The 21,241-nt window shown below is 37.0% G+C and overlaps 1 protein-coding gene across 2 annotated transcripts in view; it reads left to right on the top strand.

Moving 5' to 3' along the window:
- cpne5b (copine Vb) overlaps nt 1-21,241 on the top strand; it is a 119,696-nt gene that overhangs the window by 61,019 nt on the left and 37,436 nt on the right. For both annotated transcript variants that reach the window (XM_072382481.1, XM_072382480.1), the window contains one exon: nt 12,279-12,342. In XM_072382481.1, coding sequence (XP_072238582.1) covers nt 12,279-12,342 — 64 coding nt within the window. The remainder of the gene's footprint in view (nt 1-12,278; nt 12,343-21,241) is intronic.

Here is a 21,241-nt window from a genome sequence, read left to right as displayed (position 1 = left end):
TGACACAAGAAAATTCAAACATTTAAAAAGCATTTGCACAAGTTAGTCTGACTGTTAACATATGAAATCAAGCCTCTCCAAAGCAAACTGGATACCCAGATAATGAGGTTTGGGATCAAATCTTTTTGTATCCCAACTCAGGAGGGCCTACGCATTCTGTGCATGCTCCAAAGTTCCATCTTTTTGCACCACATATGGCCAAATTCTCAATAAAGCTGCTCTCAATCCGATATTTTCTTTTTCAAAAGATACCTAAACTTTTCAGAAATTGTGACTGAGTATCAGCCCACTGTATATGGGGACAATTCAGGTCAGTCAACACCATGACTGAGCATTTCCACCTCAGAACGGCTGTATACCAATAAACAAACATTCAGATCACCAAACCTTTCTATGTAACAAAACTTAAGGAACTTCTGCAGTTAATTTGTGGTGTGAAGCAAGGTTTATCTGATATTAGCAGCACATTACTACAGGGCTATTTTACACTTTTACTTAAACATATTAAATAGTTGAATGTGTTAAAATATAAAGTGTCTGCTGGAAAAAGATGCAAATTTGATGAACAGTGGAGAGTTCTTAGGGGTTTAATTAAATCCAAGAGAGCGAGATAAAGGCTAAATAGCATGACTGCACATTTTTTTAACATTAAAATTGGGGAGCTGTGTCTGACAAATGTCTAAAACCAACAGTTCAATAGTCATGCCAGCTCAACACCGTGATTAGCATCCTGTGTGGAAGCTACCTACATGTTTGTTTTTTAACAATGACACTGCCTCTGTGGGCATCTGCAGCTAGCCAGAATATACACACCACCCTTGACTATGACTTTATACTTTTAATATGTAGGTGTCACACTTTATTGCTCCACATTCCCTTACAGTCCCAGGGCCCTAATATTTCCCGAAGTTCAGATCTCGCATCCACACTCTGTGAAAGGATACGTTTCCACACTTCACTAAAGTTATGATTTTAAAGCATTAAGTGGAATATTTATATCAAAAATGTTTTGTTTTATTCATGCACAATCACATTGAAAGGAAATATTCCTCTTCTTGGCATTTTTTCACCTCTTTGTCTCAAAGTTGCTGTGACATTTTAGAATCTTTCAAAGCTTTGAGATACTTGCTTAAATTTGAAGTTAACCTCAATGATTATGACCAACTTGTGGCTACGCTTCGTAACTTTTGTATCACTTACAATCCCAGTCGTCCATGAATGTGGTTTGATTTATAGGACTGAGGAATGAGAATCTGACCTGACATTGCTCAGACCTGCTTGTGATCCTGAAGTGATCTGATAATAAAATATGAGTCGAGTCAGTTGCACCATTATCCAGACAAACTGAAGTAAGTTAGAATTACTCACTTGGTCAAGTTATTGATTTTATGCTCACAGGCCCGCTTTGTACTCTGCTATAAACACACATTAAAAACATCCATTTTCTTCTTGATGTTGGGTTACATTTTTTTCTGAAAGTACCCACTTTTGTGGTCTGTTTGTGACATTTTCAATCTCAAAACTCTGTTCTATACTTCAGTGTTTAGCCTTTCATGAAACAATACTATTGTTCCTAAGAATCAAATTGTCAAGATGCTTGTAGCACACTTGTAAATGACCTCTCAAAAACTGCGTAACCACAGGCCCCAGCTGTTTATTGTTTTCCTCAAAAGATAACTTATTTCACAGAATGTGGTCAGGACAAGTGACCATAGAATAAACCTGCTAGAGGCACATGATTTTGTGATATTGTAACAAGAGCACATACTTTAAGTCACCAGGACAAGTCCCACTTTCACCACCCGTTAACCTGTATGCTCTCGTAAACATGTGGATTTAAACAACAATTTTTCCATTTTAATGACAGCCAGTCAGCACCATGTCAGATGGGCTGCCTAAAGGGCAACCTCCCTAAAGATTTTTTTTGTCTTTTTCGCCTCCCACTCAGCTCAGTCACAGTGTGCCATTTGTAGCCTGAAGATCATTCTTCATCACCATTTTAGACCAAAGCTGTGCAGTGAGATGGATTAGGTGACCTGTGGGTGGGAAGTTGGTGGTGAGACAAAAAATGGTGCAATTCACTGACAAATGTGGAGCGCACGACGTTGACTGCATTCTGCATCTAACTTGTAATGTACTTCTAAAGTTTTGTGTTTCATTGTTCCAATTTTACTCAACAGATTTACAAAAAAAAAAAACAGTATTTCATAGTAATGCACTAAGATATAAGGCTGTCTGTCTGCAAGTGAACAGAATCTATTATACAACACAAAAATGCAATCCATTGTATAAATACATTAGCCAGCATCTGTCTCCAGATGGTTCTCTGTGATGGTGAGGAACAATTTTGAGCCTTCAGGGAAAAGAATGTAAAAAAAAATTCAGCTTTTGCAATGAAGCCATCTTATAAGTGAGGAATCTTCATTCAGTCTTTTCTGAAGGGAATTTGCAACAGATGTTTGTTTATAAGGCTGGTGGCAGGCTTTACTCCATCCTTATCTAATCTGGAGTAACGTAGGTCCTAATTTGTAGTCAGTGACAAAAAAACAGAACAGACACAGGAACATGAGCAGCATTCAGATCATTTCAATTGTACAATATCTTTTATTACTACTTTAACCTGGACTAGTACTGTGTGAGAATAAAGTTCTATATCCTTATTAAGAACAAAATGTCCTCACTTTGTTGGATGAGGTCACCGATGATGATCTGAAGGAACATGATTACATGAATGAGTCATCTGTAACCATTGCTCTCCAGTCGTAAATTAGCACAAGCTGTCTAATGGAAGTTTATTAATGTCTGAAATCCTTCACAGAAATTTAGTTGAAGGTGATGATGGCAGCCCACCTTGTAAAATAAGATGTCTGTCTCCACTGAACGAACTAATCATTTTTAATGATGAGGTCCACACGGGAGATGTCACCTGCATGTGTTAACTGTTCAACTGATGAGTGACGGGATGTGAAACCATTTGTGGAGTTAAAGCAGAAGAAATGTTCCATTGTGAGATAAGATAGAGTTGGAAGTGTACTGTGGGCCAGGTGTTTTATTGATAATTAATTGCTTTCAATCAATCAGATAACCTGTCTCCCAGCAGATCAAAGAATGTTGTAGTCTTGTACAATTTTCTGTCTTAAATAAGGTAGTAAATGTGAGTCTTATATTTATTTCATTGCACTTGAGAGAGAGAAGTCCTTGGGGTTGAGCATGAATTAAAGTCAGAGGATACAGTCGGAGGCAAGACTTTGGAAAGAGGGCAACTTTATGTCTGGTAGCTGGTAGCTCAGCTCTGTGTTATCAAATAATCTTTTTCTTTTTGTCTCTTGGCAAAATTTGTATTTCAAGTGAATCATTGTGCACCAACCTTACTGCTTCACTGAAAAATAAATAACCAAAACTGGACTCTCTTTCTCCTGAAAAAAAAATTTTTTTCCTCTTTTATTTTATTTTTTTAAATTTAGTCTTCCTTTCACTCTGGTATGGTTGACTAGAATAACACCCTCCTAAAGCTTTTCAATATGAATAACAAATTTTGCATTTATTTCCATTGTGTATTTTGTATCATATATACATATAATAATTAATTTCAGATTCAGCTTATTATTAGGGTCTAAAGGATTTAGTTTTACATCTGTAAGTTGTGAAAGCCTAAAACCGAACAATATCACACTGCCCTTTAAGGATTTTTTTCTTTCTGTAAACTTCTTGCCCTTTTTTCCTCAGGTCAGACCTCTCGTTTTTCTGTGCTGATATCTAGTACATTTTCCAGGCTCTCAGTTGACCTGTTGCTATGGGTGAATCAATGAGGAGCTATTTTTTCACAGGGTGCTCTTCTGGAAGGCTTCCAGCACAGTTTCACTTTCAAGAAGTCTGATTATGTACAATACCCACTGACCTTAGACACAAGTTTTGTCTTACAAGCTACGTTTTTGTATGCTCCTGTTTGGTTACAGGAATGTTTAAATGTTTCTTGATATTAAACTTTGAGTATTCAATCCAAAAATCCTACACTAAATGGTAATCAATTTATCATATTTTGAAAATCAGTCAAATGATAGCTATGTATACAGTACATGCACAGTGCCTTTGCATGTCCTTTATTGGGTTGAACAGTAAAACATTAAAAGATCCAAGAAAATTGTCTGCTAAAGTGTGTTATTTTCTTTGTAGCAACACACTGTAACATGACGATTAATAATATGGGCTCTGTGTGGAGATACACATTTTTATCTGGAAAGAAAAGAGAGAATAGTGTGGGTTCAATTCTTTGCAGTTTCTTCTTCTGATAGCTCTCTTCACAAATAAATTCATCTGAATCATTCAGGGCGGGTCTGTTAATTGACTTGAGTCTCTGATTCCCTCAAGATTTTGGCTGGTGATTTCAACAAGATTTCCTTCAAGGCATCAACAGGTGGATTTCTCTACAACAGTCTGGATTATTGACTACCTCAGAAACACACCACAGTTTGTGTGACTGAAGGAGTGTGTGTCTGAGAGGGTGGTCAGCAGAACAGGAGCACCACAGGGGACTGGACTCTCCCCGTCACTCTGTACAACTCACACTTCCAGTATAACTTGGAGTCCTGTCATCTAAAAACTGACAAGAGGCTCAGGTCAGGGAACTGGTCAGCCACTTTGTGGTAGCTCATCTTTGTTATGTATGTAATAATCTAATCTGGAACAAGAACAGGAATAAACTAAACACTGATTCCATCCTGGGAGAATAGGTGGTGGAGGACGACAAATACCTGGATGTTGACATGGACAGCAGACTAGATTGGAAATGCAACACTGAGGCTGTGCACAAAATGTGACAGAACAAACTGTTCTTCTTACAAAATCGTTGGTCTTTTAATGTTTTAATGTGTTATATTTGTTCTATACATCTCTGGTGGAGAGTGCAATTTGCTTTTCAGCCATCAGTTGATGTAGCAACATTAGAGCCTGTGAATCAAAGAAATTGAACAAACCGATAAAGAAAGCTGACTATGTGCTAGTGACTGCTCTGGAGCCTCTGAAACTGATTGTGCAAAGAAGAATATTGAAAAAGTTTTCATTTCAGATTCTCGCCACTGAACAAAAACTTGTGTACGTGTGTGCATATGTGTACAGTCTCAAATGAAGGGCTAATAATTTGTTTCCATCTTTCAGTGTGTGTGCATCCAAATTCTGCCAATACAGAGCCCTCCTTTGTTTAATATCGGAAGTTCAAAAACGCCTGCAGGTCTTTGAAGCATTGTGTTAATGGATAGGTTACATTATGCATGCAGTGTTGCTTTGACTCTTCAGTGTTTCTGATAAAAAGACAAAAAAAAGAAGTCCTTTAATTCTCCCATCTTAAGTTATTGCGAGAAAGCTTTCTAATTTTCTCAGGTGCAGTTATAAAAATAAAACTTGCAAACTGCCAGACACATTCATTAGATTTCTGCTTTAACTTTGCAGTAATAAGAAGGAGTGGAGTCTTGCACTCAGGGGGACTCTCTCTTTCAAATCAAGACCAAACTGCAAATGAGATTTGATCATTTTCATTTCCATCTCATGACATGTTCTTAATAAATTAGATGGATGGGGATTTTAGCATGCACAGCCAAGAAAGGAGGACTTTACACAATAGGAGGCCGATTGCAGTTTATTACCACCTGATCTGTTTTCCTTTCTGCGTGTTTCATCATGGAAAGGAATCATTACTGTCATATTTGCAAAATATGGTATTTTATAACCTTGCATACAAATAGCAAAATATTTTTAAAAGCACTGAGTAAAAGCAGAAACTCTACAAAGTAAGCTGAAGTGATTGGCAAAGGGACAGAAACCAAACTTCTATTATTTTTGATCCTCTTTCTTATATTTGCATATCACATCTTACAGATGCAAAAACACTGTTTTCCATACTGTGCTAACAATGTATACTGTAGTATACAGTTTTGCTTTGCTGTACACCATCACTTGTATTATCTAAACTCTTTGGTCTGTTGATTTTGACTTCTTAGTGGCCATAATGGCCTGTTTCTAAGAGGAAAAATTTATCCAGTTACAGGTGGTGAAGGAAGAAAAAAATGGAGACGGATGTAGATATGGAGTCATTTGTCTTTTGAAAGCTGTGTGCTCGAGCCTGTGGCTGACTGGGTGCAAAGTGTCTGTGAGTGTGCATGTAAGACGTAAGGTGATAGAAAAAAAAAGGTTAAATAAAAATGCTCTCACAGTTTCATGCATCAGTCGCCCATGTAAGCAGACTGGTTTTCCCATCTGAGGATCGATTGGAGTCTTTCACTGTGTGGATCAAAGGTCCCCATCTACCTCTTAAAACACTCAGACCTGACAGTGGTGCTCACAGCACTTTCTATCTCAGCTGGAGAGCACTCTATTCATGCTCTTAACCTTAGCATGTTGTGTGCAAAACCTTAAACCGTCATGTCAAAAGCATTACTCTTTTGTGAAAACTGCTCGAAAATTATAGCTGAAATATAAATGTTAATAACTGTAGGAGTTTTTGTGCATATGCCCAGAGACTCTGACTTGTAGAAAGAGCAACTTGTTAGAAATCTTATTAGTTTCCTTCTGTATCTGTATGTCACCTGGAATACCCTCTAATACTTTTGTGCTTCTCCTTAAGATTTTAAATGGGGCAAAAGTCGTGAGATTTAGAGGCAACTTTTTATCTGATTTAACTATAAGTAAGTGTAAAAATAAGTAAAAGTGAGTATTTATGTCTTAATCTGACATTCTTTTGCATATAAGATTGCTAAAATGGTTGACTTTAAATGGTTCAGGTTGGGGAAATGGTTGTTTCTTTGGTAATTAAAAGGGTAACACATCCTGCTGCAAGCTACGTACTGACATATTTAACCAAGAGCCTGATGAGGCCCAGTAGTATATTAATTGCTTTAGGTTGCTTTAGCAAAACTTTAGATAAAATAAGGGAAACCAAATCAAATACAAGCAATGCTTTGTATTTGGCCTGATGCCTGATACTGAAAAATTATTATTTTCATGTAAACCGAAAAGGTTTAAAGGTTCAGAAACACAAGAATTTCTGAAATGTGAATTAAAGGAAGGACATATTTAAGATTCAATGCTTTTTAGATGAGCGATCCAACTGAAACTAATATGTGGCAATGACCATGTTAATACAAACAAACATTCAGATCTCCTGGCGTTATACTCTGTCACTTAAGGAGTATTCAGCTTACACTCATGGGGGTTAGATGTAGGTTACTCACCTTATTTCAGCAAGTCAGCTTGTAGCCACAGTTAACTTATTATTAATGTGGTGGTGTCTCACGCAGCATGTGAATGTTAAGAGTCTGATAAAAATATGAGTGATGGACTCCTGTGCATGTGTGTATTTTTCCTTTTTAATTAAACTAGACACAGAGGTTGCACTCTATCTTTTTTCTCTACTCTGACCTCACAAATACGCATTGAGTTGGATTCTGAGATGATGACAAAGCAGGTGTGATTGGAGAAGTTGAATGTGTCTGAGTCTAAGAAGTACTTAGAACATCACCATACTATTACAACACAGTTAGTAGTGTTTGGCAGGTGACCCTCTAACTCTTACTATAATCGTTTTTGAACAAATGCAATAGCTGATATAGAAATTAAAGACACTATTAACAGTGCATACAGATGATTAATGAGGCCATTACAATGAACAAATCCTCAGATGCAATATAAACAAGTTCAGAATCATTATTATACAAAAACAAAGACAACAAGAACAACAATAGGATACAATCATACACAGTTGAGAACATGAATACAACTTCAGAAAAACATAGACGACAAAATCCAACACAATCAAAGCTATCATGTACTGAGAAATCCTTGTCCTCACATGCAAATATAACAACAGGGGTAAAGTATTTTAAGGTCTCTTACAGCATGGCATAAAGATAAAAATAGTTAATGTTATTGTTGACAGAGGCAATTTAGACAATTTAGTGATTTGTGCACAAGAGTAAAAAAGAAAATAAAAAAATCCCCAAAAACCTCTAACTTCATATTGCAGCTGACAGGCTCATTCAGTAACCAGGTGAAATATCTTGATAATGATTAAAAAATCTTTTTTCTTAAATGGACATGGCATAATAAGTTCTACTCATCTAATTCTGTAAGTCATTTAAATCTTGGGTACTTCTAGATGAACTTTGCGTTCATAAGTTAGTTCGGAATGAGGGAGAGCTTTCTATTGGGGGAAGCCTCCTCACGAGAACGAAAGGATCTGGCTTAAATGTTTTGTGATTGGTGAAATTCCTGAAAGTTTGCTCAAATGAAGGAGGCAGATGATGGTAACTAGTGAATGCACACCAATCCAGTTGCCAGCTTTAAAGCTACAACAACACAAAGACACGAAAAAACCTTGAGAAACCTGCTATGGTTTCAAGCATGACAACACCATATGATCCACTTGTACCTGCTTAAGCCAGGATTGGATCCTGAACATCAAAGTAAGCAGCATGATGAACTGTCACAACAAAGATTACAGCACGACATCTGCTACCAAAAAACTACAAAAGGTAATGATGGTGATCGTTAGCCAACTGGCACAAAAGTTAGTTTTGAACATTACATGATTTTTGTCCAAAAATGTTCGTACTGTAGGTCTAATGCCAACACCACACGGACATTTGAAACCATTTCACCCACTGCTTGTGGTTCAGACTTCTTTCCTTATTAGAGTTGGAACAGCCTTGACTTTTACCTTTAGGTGTCTAATTGCTTTTTGTGTCTAGGTGCAAGTGTTCCGTTGTACTGGGCCTTGTATGTAAAACCGTCGTCCATTGAGTGTAAGTAGCGAACAATTCTAAATTAAACTATTTTTTTAAACTACTTTGCCGGCCTGGAAACACAAACCACATCCACGGATCCAAGCTGAAAAGGGTCATCTTGTCCTCACATCTTGTCCTCACAACCATAAAGACATTTTTTGGAGTCATCTCTGGAGCAAAAACAAAGTACCATGCTGTGAAAAGTAGCTGCAGATCATTCCTTGATCGAGACAACCAATGACCATTAGTGGCTGCATTAGTGACATTTTACCCATCTTAGTAACTGTAAATGATCCTTTTGTCAAGAGTATAGTTCACGATAATATGCAGTTTTTCTTAATGTATATGATAATATACATAATCTTCTAGTCTGCCTCTTACCTACACAGTCAGTTGCAGGGGGCTGAAAGCTGTAGTTTTATTGATTTGGTTATTTAGACAGAAGCTTTGCCGTGTGGGAGAAAAAAAAGAAGTATAACATTGTAAAATTTGCTGAATATTTTGCTTCTAAATACAATGATGTTAATGTTGGGGTTTACAGCAAAGTACCAGCCTGCTCCATTTAGAATTGTAGGCTACATGAAACATCATTTGATGGGAAATTGTGCCTTAGTGTAGGCCATATTAACCACATTTTTCACACCAGAAACATGTCTTTGAAGGAATATCTTCACACTGAGCTAAATCAAGCAATAGCTCTTTCAGTGTTACAACAGAACATTTAAAATCTTTATGATTTATATAATTGTCATTTAAGCATTCAAAAAAGTATGATTCAATTCAAGTTTTGTTTGATGTTGTGATGTATTTTTTTAGGTCATGTATAGCTTGGTGTCCCTTTAGTGATTCATTTTAAAAGTGTTTCTTCTTTTATATTCATATTCATAACTTCTTCATCTCCAGATGTATGAATCCTATTTCCCTGACAGGACAATTCGGTTCAGCCTGTCATCCTGAAAAGGCTAAAGGACTGAAGAAATTTGGCCTTATTTCTCAAGTTTCTGAACACAGGAACGCTGAACTCACAGACATTACCAAAACATAAAAACAAATAGTTTTTGTGTTGTATAATAGAACAGTGATAAGTAAGAATGTGAGGCGAGAAGACGAAACCAAAAGTAACATCAGTGAAAAAAACATTGTGGGGGCTTCAAAGACATTTGTCATCTGCGCTCTGTTAAGCCAGTTAGATGGGGGAGTTATGCTTTTGATGGCCTTTCGGATTTTCCAATCTTCCAATCTTTTATTTCTCTTTTGAAACTGAGAATCTTAGATTTGCTCAAGATTCATTTCAAACAAATATAAATAAGAACACTACTTCATACTACTTTACATCATAACACAGCAAAGGATTAGATTAGTAAAGATATGAAGATATTGACACTAGTGTTTAGTTTTTTAAAAGCTACTCAATCTTCACCAACATGACAAGAGCTAAACAAGAACTCAGAGTATATGCATGACATTAAAATAGTGTCATCAAAAAGACAAATGTTTTTTATTTGATATCTATTTGACATTTTGAAGATAATTAGATCTTCCATAAAATGCATGATCACTGAGAAATGCAGTCAGTTGTTTCATTAATCATCTCTTAATTAAAACAAACAAACAAAAGACATTCTGAAACAAACTTCTAGTTTATAAGGTATATGTATATATATACAGTATATAAATAAGTATATAAAGCAACTATGACTTTGGACTTTTTTCTGAGCTCTGGTTAAAATCTATGCCTCCTTTGCGCTGCACATGATCTTATGACTATAACACTCTAATTTGAATTCTTAAAATAAATAACGACTCTTGATGAAGACAGGAATAAAGTGAATTAAACCATTAGTGACTTTTTTGATGCAAGATTCTGAGTTATAAAACTTGCGGGGATATGCTGGATAGACAAATGATCCAAACAAGCTGAAAACCACGAAGGTTCATTTCAAATTCATCTGAAACTTTGAAGGGTTTGAAGGGCGTCCATGGCTGATCACTTGCATTGAACCATAATTATTTTCTAACCTTACCTAAGCATTTTTGATTCTGTTGTTATTTTGTAAAAGCCCACGAGAAAGTGACAGCATGTTGTTGTTGCTATTTGTGGTCACATATAACCAAGGCAACCAGAAAAATCACACCCATGATGTCACAGTCGCATTGTAAAAATAATGTATTTTAGCCCAAACCATGACTGTCTTCTATCCACAAAGTGCCGTTATTGTCCAAACCCAACTAGGAGGTGACGAAAGTGTTTTAGTAAAATGATGTTGTGATGGAAGGTATGTTGGGCGTATTATCATGTCACACAAAGCCCATGGTTGAAAGTGCAGCGTGTAGCTGCTAATAGGATGATGGGAAAATGAGCAGTGTTCTCTGTTCTTAGACACTGGGGGCATGTCCACACAACACACAGATCAACAGAAATTAAGCACACTAACTGTTTCAACGGAGGTGGGTTTATTTTAACTGAAGCAAACTGCTGTTGATGTGAAATCACAAACACACACGAGGGTATGAAATATTTTAGTCATCTTCAGTTTTGGACTAAGATATCAACATTGTTAAATTCTTCATCTTACTTTTTCATGAGAGGTTTGTCCTAGCTGCAGAGTATTTAGACAAAATATTGGGAAAGCATGAGCACGCCAACAGGGGAGCGACAGACAGTGGCAGTCACAGACGTGTATCCGTGTAACAGTTGTGGTGCTGGCTCTTTATGAGACTAAATCACCGTCTGTAACTTACAAGGCTCATAAAAACCACATTATGAGATGGTAAACATGACCCTTCATTCCACCATACTTTTTATCTGTGGTGGTGCTGCATTTCAGACAACTCAAGTTTTTGGCATCCAGTGTAGAGCAATTTATAGAATCAAGGCAGAACAGTGCTAGGTATTTGCTATTCTGAGGCTAATGCATTGTAGTAGGACTATTTATAATGTTTGAGTGTTGGGGGTGGGATCAGCTTTTCCTCATCTTATACAGTCTGTACCCCTGCATCATGGATTTGTGATTTTGGACCTTCTCTAAGAGCTGCTCTGAGCAGACAATCAGTGAAAAACTATTTAACAGTCTAACTTCACAATTCAATAAAACACAGTTGTCTGCCTTCTTCTACATCTTCTTCTCCATCTTACAATAACTATTGTCTATCATGTACAGCATGCTTCCATCCAAATTTCTGTATTTGCTTTACTCTGACTTCAATATCCAAATTCTACAGATATCTAAATGCTTTCCTGAATATATTTGATTATATAGAAAGTAAAAGTACAATTAAAAAGTGTGCATTAGTTTTCAAAAAGTCATTGAGTCGATGATGAGCTATTTGATATTTAGTTTTAGAGCACAATCACGAGAAGTAACACACAGGAAGAAAATGAACATCTCTTAATTCTCATAGCAGCCATAATTGATCAGTTAAGAGTCAATAGTGGGTAGATAGAAAAGTTGTTTTCCTGTGATTTCTATGAAGTTTTTATTGTTTTCTCTCTTTCCTCCACAGAGGGATCCCTGGGAAGAAATGTGGCACCATCATTCTGTCTGCAGAAGAATTAAGCAATTGTCGAGTGAGTAAGCTGTGATGATCTCCTTTGCCAGAAACACATTAGCAGGCAAACATCTGTTACCAAAGCCTGGTTAAACAGACTTCTCACATAAAGTGGACTGAACAGGATGGGAGTTTAAAAGGGTTAATGATAGAATACATTCATTTATAGGCAAGAAAATTTCCTTTTGTCCAGTTTCAAAGAAATAAAACATTCAAGGATTTGAAAACATATGTCTGGTCCCTTTAAAAACACATTTCTAATGCCATTGGTATTTATTCAATTATCATTGTGGGTCAAGAAAGTTGACTGTTCATGCAAATTTTCAGTTTCCTATACTTTGATATTGCATTTTTGCAATTTTTTTTGTCACTTCAGCTGATATTTTATTATGTGCTGGAATTAATCACGTATAACTATTGTATGTTTCATTAATGTAATGCACCAATTACTTTGGCTAATTTGGTTTAAAGAGTCATTCAACCTAATTATGTTTTGGTGCGCTCCATAATGATATAATAATAATACAAACATACAGTAAAGATAAAATATGTATAATATCATTGTAACAACGTACAAGCCAGACATGGGTTTTGCACCAAAAAAACTATACCAGGAATTCCTCACTCTGTGGAGTGACCTGCAGCATAATGAAATGGCACAGGAACATAATGGGGTGAATGCGGAATGCCCCTTAAACCAGCTCGCTGGTGTAAATCTTTGAATGTTACTCTGGGCTCCAAGCATGCACGTTACAAGAGGTTATGAGCAAGAGAATGCAAGCAAGGAAATGGCATAAAAAGAAAAGAAAGAGGGCATAAAGAAGAAAACATGGAACAATGAAAACAGGAGAACAAACAAGATGTGACAAGATGGAGAAAAATAGGCATTTATATGCTCGAGTGTGTCAAGAAGATAACAGATGGGAGAGTCAAACAGATGGAAACAGATACAAAGACCAAAATAAGTCTTTGCCCTATTTTCAGTTAAGAAATACTCCCCAATTTTGATAAACTGGATGCATTAAGCATCAATCCTGATCTTTGCGAGAGATGTCATTGTTGACTTTCATCACACCTAAAAACAACCTGTAACCTCCATGTTAAGATGGTGATTGGTTGGCGCCGTTGTACCTTGGCCACAAAGACATAGCTTGGTGCCTGGCAAGATGGATTATTTTGTGACTGTCAATTCCCAGAAGTTCATCTGCCCCACTTCATTGACATGACTAGTGACCGGTCTCTAATATATAAGATTTTGTATCATTCAGATTTACACATATTAGCTGCAGGAGAATTTGTGTCATGAGTTCAGCTGCAACAAAGACTGCAACTTCAAAGCCACACACACACACACACACACACACAATCATGCTAACAAGTTCGTACATGTGGCAAAAAATACACTCACAAATTGCAATACGTGTGAGGTTAAGATATACTATAAAGAGACAATTAGAAAAATATTCGGTGCCACTAACTCAGATGCTTTCAACACAGCCACCCTGTTGAATTTTCCCAGTCAAGAACTTGGCAAAGGTAAAGTAACCAAAGCTAGATATAAGCTAGCAGCCTTTACTATCTATTATATTATTAGATAAAGAGAAATAGTGCAACATATTCTCACATTTTGGTTAAAAATCCTGGCTTTCATGTCGCTGTTTTCAGTAACATACCTCGGAATGATCTCTGAGGTTAAAGACTTCTTAAGCCTACAATATACTTGTCACGTCTTATGTTTTAATATTCTTGTTTTCAGGTTCTTTGTTATGTTTCAGGTTCCCTTCATGTGTTCAGGTTCCTATGTTTTCAGGTTTCTACATTAATTTCTTGTCATGTTTTTCCCCTGCCACTTAGTTTCACTCTAGTCACCTGTTTTCCGTTTCACAGCTGCACATCATCACCAATCACTTCCCCACAGCATATAGTTTCCTGGTTCCCCTCGCTCAGTGCAGAATCCTCACCTTACCTTCCACGCTCACGCCACATTGTTAAACTAAGATTTTGCCACCATAGCCACAGTTTGTTTATAGTCTTGTTTTCCATACTCTTGTTTTGCTACCGTTAAGCCCTTTTGATATCCGACTTAGCCGCGCCTTTTGTTCTTGCTCCATGTCTCTTTGTTAATAAATCTTGTTACCTTGAGAAGTCTGCATCTGGGTCCTCCTTTCCTCCACCAACAAACTCTGACAATACTCCCCGCCCATACCTGTCACCATACCCAAATTTTGTAGCTACAAATTATGTGATGGTATGTCAGTGTCAGTAAAAACTGAGTTGCTAAAATCAAACCATGCTGCATTCACTTCTCGTCTTTACAATGTTTGTGTTCAGTCCATCTATTATACAATCATGGGACTTCATGACTGCACAGGCTCCAGTAAAGGTCCTGTAAACTAAGATGATTTTACCTTCGATGTTTAAATGAGACTAAGCCATAAAATCCCATTTAGGGGAGGAAATATTATTTAATTTTGTCCAAACACTGAAACTGTAAAATCCTAAGTTGATTCAGTTATATAATATTTTTTTTATTATTAATGCTGTTCTCTCCCTCCCTGTTATTCTGATATCTACAGGTCATGACTAGAATTAAGAATAAAGTTCTTCAAGTTTTGAGAAACGCTTGTCCTCATATCACATGTTTGCCATAATAGTCTGCCAGGGTCTAGCAGGGTTATTGAGGGTGATATATTTTTAGCAGTCATCAGCTCACATGGTTCACCAGTCTCTAGTCTTTATCTAGTCTCAAGAGAAGTGAGTAGGCGGTGTGTCAGAACTTTATTTCATTTTTTTGTCTTTTTGATCATGTACAACAGTGAAGAAATGCAGAGCACTTTAGATGAAAAAACTCAGAAGCCATCTCTGTAAATGAGTACAACAGTGTTCTAACCTGAAAGAACCTGAGTTAAGCCTTTTAAACTGTTATGGTGTTTGAAACCCAGGCGTACCATGTATTAGTTTATTATAAAAAGTGAGTTAACAAACTTTGTACTCCAAGGGGACAGACGTTGTAACTGAAACTTCAAGTCAAAGTCAATAATGTTATCTACTTAATGATATTCACAACTGCTGCAATTGTTGACCAAATAGATTTTATTGATTTAAGTTGGCTGGTTTCTTCTTAAGGCATTCAACAACAGAATATAAACTCAATTATAGACAGTACAGTTAATAGACTTGCTTAGATACATTTCCACTTTAAATCTAGATAAATTAATCTTCTGAAATATTTCTTAAGTACAATTAAGGACAATTAGCCAAACTTCAAAATAGGAGGAGTAAGAGATCAGATAGACTGTGATTTAAGCTTAGATTTCACAAACCCACATCCAATAGCTTTTGTCACTGGTCAGACACTGGTCAACAGTGTATCTCAGTAGCCCTTTTAGCTCTAATATGTCCATCTATATCTAATATGTCTAATTTTGAGGAACCACATGATAGTGAACAAATAACTGATGGAACAAAATAAGATGTATTTGAGTTGGTACAACTAAAAAAAAATCTGTAGGCGCTCTTCTCCACCTTTTACTAGACTCAGTGGGCCATTGTCAGCCCACTGGATCACAGAAAGTGATACAATTTACAAAGGTAATCTCCAGCAGCAGAATAAGTGCATATGAACTCTAGACGGGTGACATTGTGTGAAAGGTTAATTTGTTTTCCCCAAAACATCACCACAAGGCAACTGGAAATGAGAAGTCTAAAATGTAAGTTAGACAGCAGCAATTCCACAGTGCTGGCGTTGTATCTCAGTTTATCATCCAAAATTGTTGCATTGTTCCACCATTAGTATCCCTACTAGCAATGTCTATTAGAGTGAAAACGAACAACAGATATTAATTGCAGTGCAGGTGATTATAAGCTTTTTGTTGCATGTGTTTGATAAAAAGACCACCACCACAGATATCATGTCTTTAATTAAATGTAGCAAAACATAAAGCTGATGAGTAACACTTCACATAAAGTGTGGAAATTCAGATTCTGATTGAAAGTAAAAACAAACAGCCATCCCTGACAACCCATATAACATGTTACATTGTGTAATGCAATTTTCAAACAAATCTTCCTTTTTTTTTGCTATAGTCAATTTTACTTTTACACTAACAATGGAATTTCTGTACTGCAAATTCATCAGTGTCGCCAAGTTGTTTACCGTTTCATTTCTTCAAACCATTACAGTACAATTTTTCCCTATTTTACTGTAAAGCCACAATAGCTGTCTGGCATGTAACTGTCAGACAGACTAATAATAAATACTGAAACAAATGCCCCCATCATAAGATTGGCAAGACTGGCATACTCATTTGCTTTCAATTTTTCCGTTACGCTTTAAAGATGCAACAACCAAATTTTACTCAGGATAAAATAGTTTTAAGATAGTTTTAAGTTTTCCACCATAGATTGACTTTGATGAATATAAACCATGTGGCCAAAATCTACTGAGAGGTTGAGGAGCTGACAAATAGGAAAAGATAATTCTTCAATTTGATTATCTTTATGAGCAATGCAGAAATCAAATTAACATTTCTTCAACTACACAAGCACACCAGCTGGTTATTAAAAGTTTTCACATAGTGAATGTCTAGATCTTGAGTTACACAAATGTAGTACTACTTCTTAACCTCAAAAGTGGTCCATGTGGAAACTCTTTCGAACACAAAGTGGGAGTCAGCAGCATATGTTTGCCCAAAGCATCTTTCTATGTTCTTTACTGCTTCCAGACATTTCCATCATAAAAACAAGCACATAAAATCCAAATTCTTTTTATTCAGCTTTAATTAAACAGACTGAAATAAAGTGGGGCTGCACAGTGTTGTAGTGGTTAGCACTATTGCTTCACAACAAGAGAGTTCCTGGTTCAAATCCCAGCTGGGGCCTTTCTGTGTGGAGTTTGCATGTTCTCGCTGTGTATGTGTGCATTCTCTGCAGGTACTCTGGCTTCCTCCCAATTCCCCAAAACATGCATGTTAGGTTAATTGGTGACTTTAAATTGTCCCAAGGCGTGAGTGGAGTGTTGTTGTGTGTCTCATTTGTCTCTATGTCATGGACTGGCGATAGACTGTACCCCGCCTCTCTCCCAATAACAGCTGTGAAAGGCTCAGGCCCCACCCCGACCCTGAGTTGGATTAAGCAGATATATAAAATGGATGGATTAAATGAACTGTGTGTTTGAGATGCAACCTTTTTTTGTTCATGAGTGACAGCTCATATGGAATAATTTCAAAACTTACTTGGAAACTTTTTTCTGACAGGCCCCTAATTCTCTTGTGAAAATGTATTGTGCATTTCTGACATCTGAAAACCCACAAAATTTTGCTTGAGATGAAACATTCTTATCTTCAGCAGAAGTTCAAATAGCAGATCCTTGTCTCTTCGCTTCATTTAGTGCGTTTCCATTTCCCTTGTTGTCCTCTTTGATGCCTCTAAATTTCACTCAATTTTATTTGATACGTCTGAGGGGCAGCAAATCCCACATTTGGTATAACACACTGGAGCAGATTGTCTCCTAGTGTGAGCCAAAAACAAGTGAAAGATAGCAAATATAGAACATATTAGATAAAATCCTGGAGTGGCTGGATGTGGAGCAATTAGAGGATGCTTTGGCAAAAGTTGCCTCGTTTTTGGTGTTGTTGACCCTTTGGCAATAGTGTACATAAGTGCGAAATACAACAATTTTGGGAGCATAGGAACTCAAACAAGAAAAAAAGGGGGAACTAATTCCAATAAGGAAATTCCTCTTTGTGAAATCACACACATAGAATGCACCCACTGGTCGCACCGTCAGTGAAGATCGTTTGTTTGCTCTCATCAATCTAACTGAGCACTCATGCATACACTGCCCACAGAGAAACCATATAATCAGCACAATATCATTTATCATTGTCTGTCCCTTTTAAGTACACCTTAACTATCTCCTTTCTTCCTCTTTCTTCTCACAACTTCATCAATTTAGCTCCTAATTGATTCATTGCTTTTCTCTTTTCCCTCATCCTGTCTTGCTAGTTTAATCTCCAGATACATAAAACACAAGCTCAGACTAATTCCATCTTCTCGCAATATATGTCTTAATTAGTTTCACCATAAGTCTTTCTGTTGAGAAACACACTCACACAGCTCTTTTCTCTTGTCACAAACACTCCTTCACTCCTCCCCAGGGAGAGTAAATCTGCTTCTACCTTGCCTGGCCCCCTCTTTAAATATTGATACTCTGAATCTCTCCATATTAGCAAATGGCTGTTGATCACAGAGCTTTGCGCGGGTGTGTGCGTGCAACAGAACTTTAATGAGGCAGGGGCAGATGCATATTTAATATCCCCAACACATTCCATCACCATAAATGCTTTTATGTCCCTATCAGCCCTGCAGAGAGATAGTCTGGTCTGTCTTGTCTCAGAGCAGCAACGCTTCCAAAGCCTGCCAATTCTGAAACCACAATCTGTGATCAGCTTGATCAGCAAGTCACCAAAAGTCCATTTTATTTTTGCTGAGCAAATTAGAGGAAGCTCAATTGGAACAAATATAAATCTAATATCAGATACTTTAATTTTTGTCTAACTAGGTCTACAGAGAGACATTAAGGCTTGTTACTTAAATTCACAGCATACATCTATACAAGGTTCCATGTTTATTCACATGTATTCATAATTAGTAGTTGAATTCATGTCTATTTTCTTGGGTTTATTTTCTTTAAAAATGGATGGTCTACACATGCTGTGATTGACATAACATGAATGATTGTATTTATAAGGCAGCATGACAAATCAGTGCTCAGAGTTTTGCAAAAAGAGTTCTGTAGCAGGTGTCTGCAATAATACCCATGATGCTGTGCACTTGTGATGTTTTAATTTAATTTCTTAGGGAAACTTGCTCATCATAACTCTTAAAAACAGATAGCAATAGTTAATATTGTGACATAATTGATAAACCTACAAAAAGTGTTTGGTAGACAGCATACTGTTACTGTTTCCATACTGATCGACATACTATCGCAGTAGAACAGTTTGTATTTTCAGACACACTTTGTAGATCCTTTGTAAGTCCTCCATTAGTACTATGTATACATGGTCCCATACTGTGGATATAGAGTATGGACAGGTATATAAATGTCCTGGGTGTATCCAAGAGTAACCAGCATAAAGGATCAGAAAACAAACCATTGTTAAAATCTGACTGCATTATTCTGCTGTGAGGTTGTGGAGGGGTCTCGTGGAAATATCAGTCAGTGGATAATAGTCCTGTAAAAATAGGAGGTCATGTCTGTTTTATCAGTCACATTTACGGGATGTAAATGAGTTTTCAGTCATTTTGATGTATAATAATATAAACTGAAAACTTGAAAGGCTTCTCTTGAACTCACTCAGCGTTATCATCCATTATCACTCCCATAGATATGGGCTTGAGGTTACCTTTTCATCCTCCCAGAAGAACAGCTGATACAGTCTGTTCACAGATAAACAGAAAACAATCATCTTCACTTTGATCCCCTGCAGGGGAATAAGTGCATGTAACATAGCTGCCATTGACATTGTGGGAAAGGTTCAGTAAGTAGTTGTGCTGCCTAAACAACACGTCATATTATTATATCAGTCCTATGCTGGCTGTGAAAAAGGGTCTCCTGGAGCTTTTGAATGCAGATTTTGTGGCCGTACTAAGTGGTGTTCATAGGCTTTTGGAGGAGGGTACCAATTTATAATGATGTAATGGACATTTGAATCACAGATTTATTTTTTTCCCTTCCTCTTCTCAAGCACAGAAAGAAGGTTGTTGGTGTCAAGATTGTTTTTAAAGGATTTCTTTTCTCTTCCTCCACATGTAGAGGTGACATAAATATGTACTGTGCATTCATCAGTGAGTGGTTGTGGAAGCCCACAGTCTCCCTAAGGATTAAGGGGGTGTTTTCAAGAGAATTAGGCTGTAAGAGCATGAGATCTGCGTGGGAGGGTTGTGTCAAAAGCCAGTCATGTAAAGTGCATGTGTCTTCGGGCTGAAGGCATGAATATAGATAAAGTTCCTCTTTTGCTACTGGAGTGGAGTGAATGTGATGTGTTCATGAGTGTAGTGTCTGGCTGTGTCTGATAAAGACACAGAGCAGACACTTTTGCAAAACCTGTACAGGTACAAAAAATGAAAATTGACATATGTGTGTAGAAACACTTTTAGACACACTCATTTGGATGTTGCCTTGTTGATTTGCCACTTGGCATGAAGCTAAACAGGAGGTGCAACATTATAAAGCCATTAAGCTATCATTACTGGTGCCATGGCTGGCCATAACGAGGCCTCAAGTTCTGACAATAGCTACAACCTATACTGTTCTAGCATGTGAATGTACTGTAATGAACCCACTGTGTTTCAGAGATTAGAAGCTACAGCTCAAATGCTACAGATAAGTCAGACTCTATCTCTGCGTTGCCACCACACAAGGAGACTCAACAGAGCAGGGAGGGGTCGCTGGAAACGAGACAAGCTAGCTTCAGTAGCAGGCATGTGATTTATATTTGAGTCTGGAAAAGCACAGCATGTCATGATGAACATCTTGTGCAGAAAAAGCACAATCAGGCTTATTTATTAACAGAGTGGCTCTGCTTTTGAAGATGTTAAAGTGTTTGTGCCACCTCCTGTTGGCCTTTGATTTATTGGCAATATTACAGTGCTTTTTTGTGATTTGTTTTGATTCATATTCGCTTTAGGTTAAATAGAAACAGCACATTTTTCTTTAGGGTGCACCAGTCTCCATAAAGAATCGTGTTCATTTGTAAATTGTTGCTCATCTAATGTTAATGACTTTTGCAATATCAGTAATTTAATCTGAAGATGGTACTGCTGCGTAATGGAGCATTTTTGTTTGTTTGTTTTCATATTTTAGGAATCAAGGTGACATTATAGTTCTAACTGTGATATGACATTTGCTTTTA

Source organism: Leuresthes tenuis, unplaced genomic scaffold, assembly GCF_036924035.1.
Source record: "Leuresthes tenuis unplaced genomic scaffold, fLeuTen1.0.hap1 SCAF_3, whole genome shotgun sequence".
Lineage (NCBI taxonomy): Eukaryota > Metazoa > Chordata > Actinopteri > Atheriniformes > Atherinopsidae > Leuresthes > Leuresthes tenuis.
The sequence above is the reverse complement of the archived record's forward strand: the minus strand, read 5'-3'. Positions and strand labels throughout refer to the sequence as shown.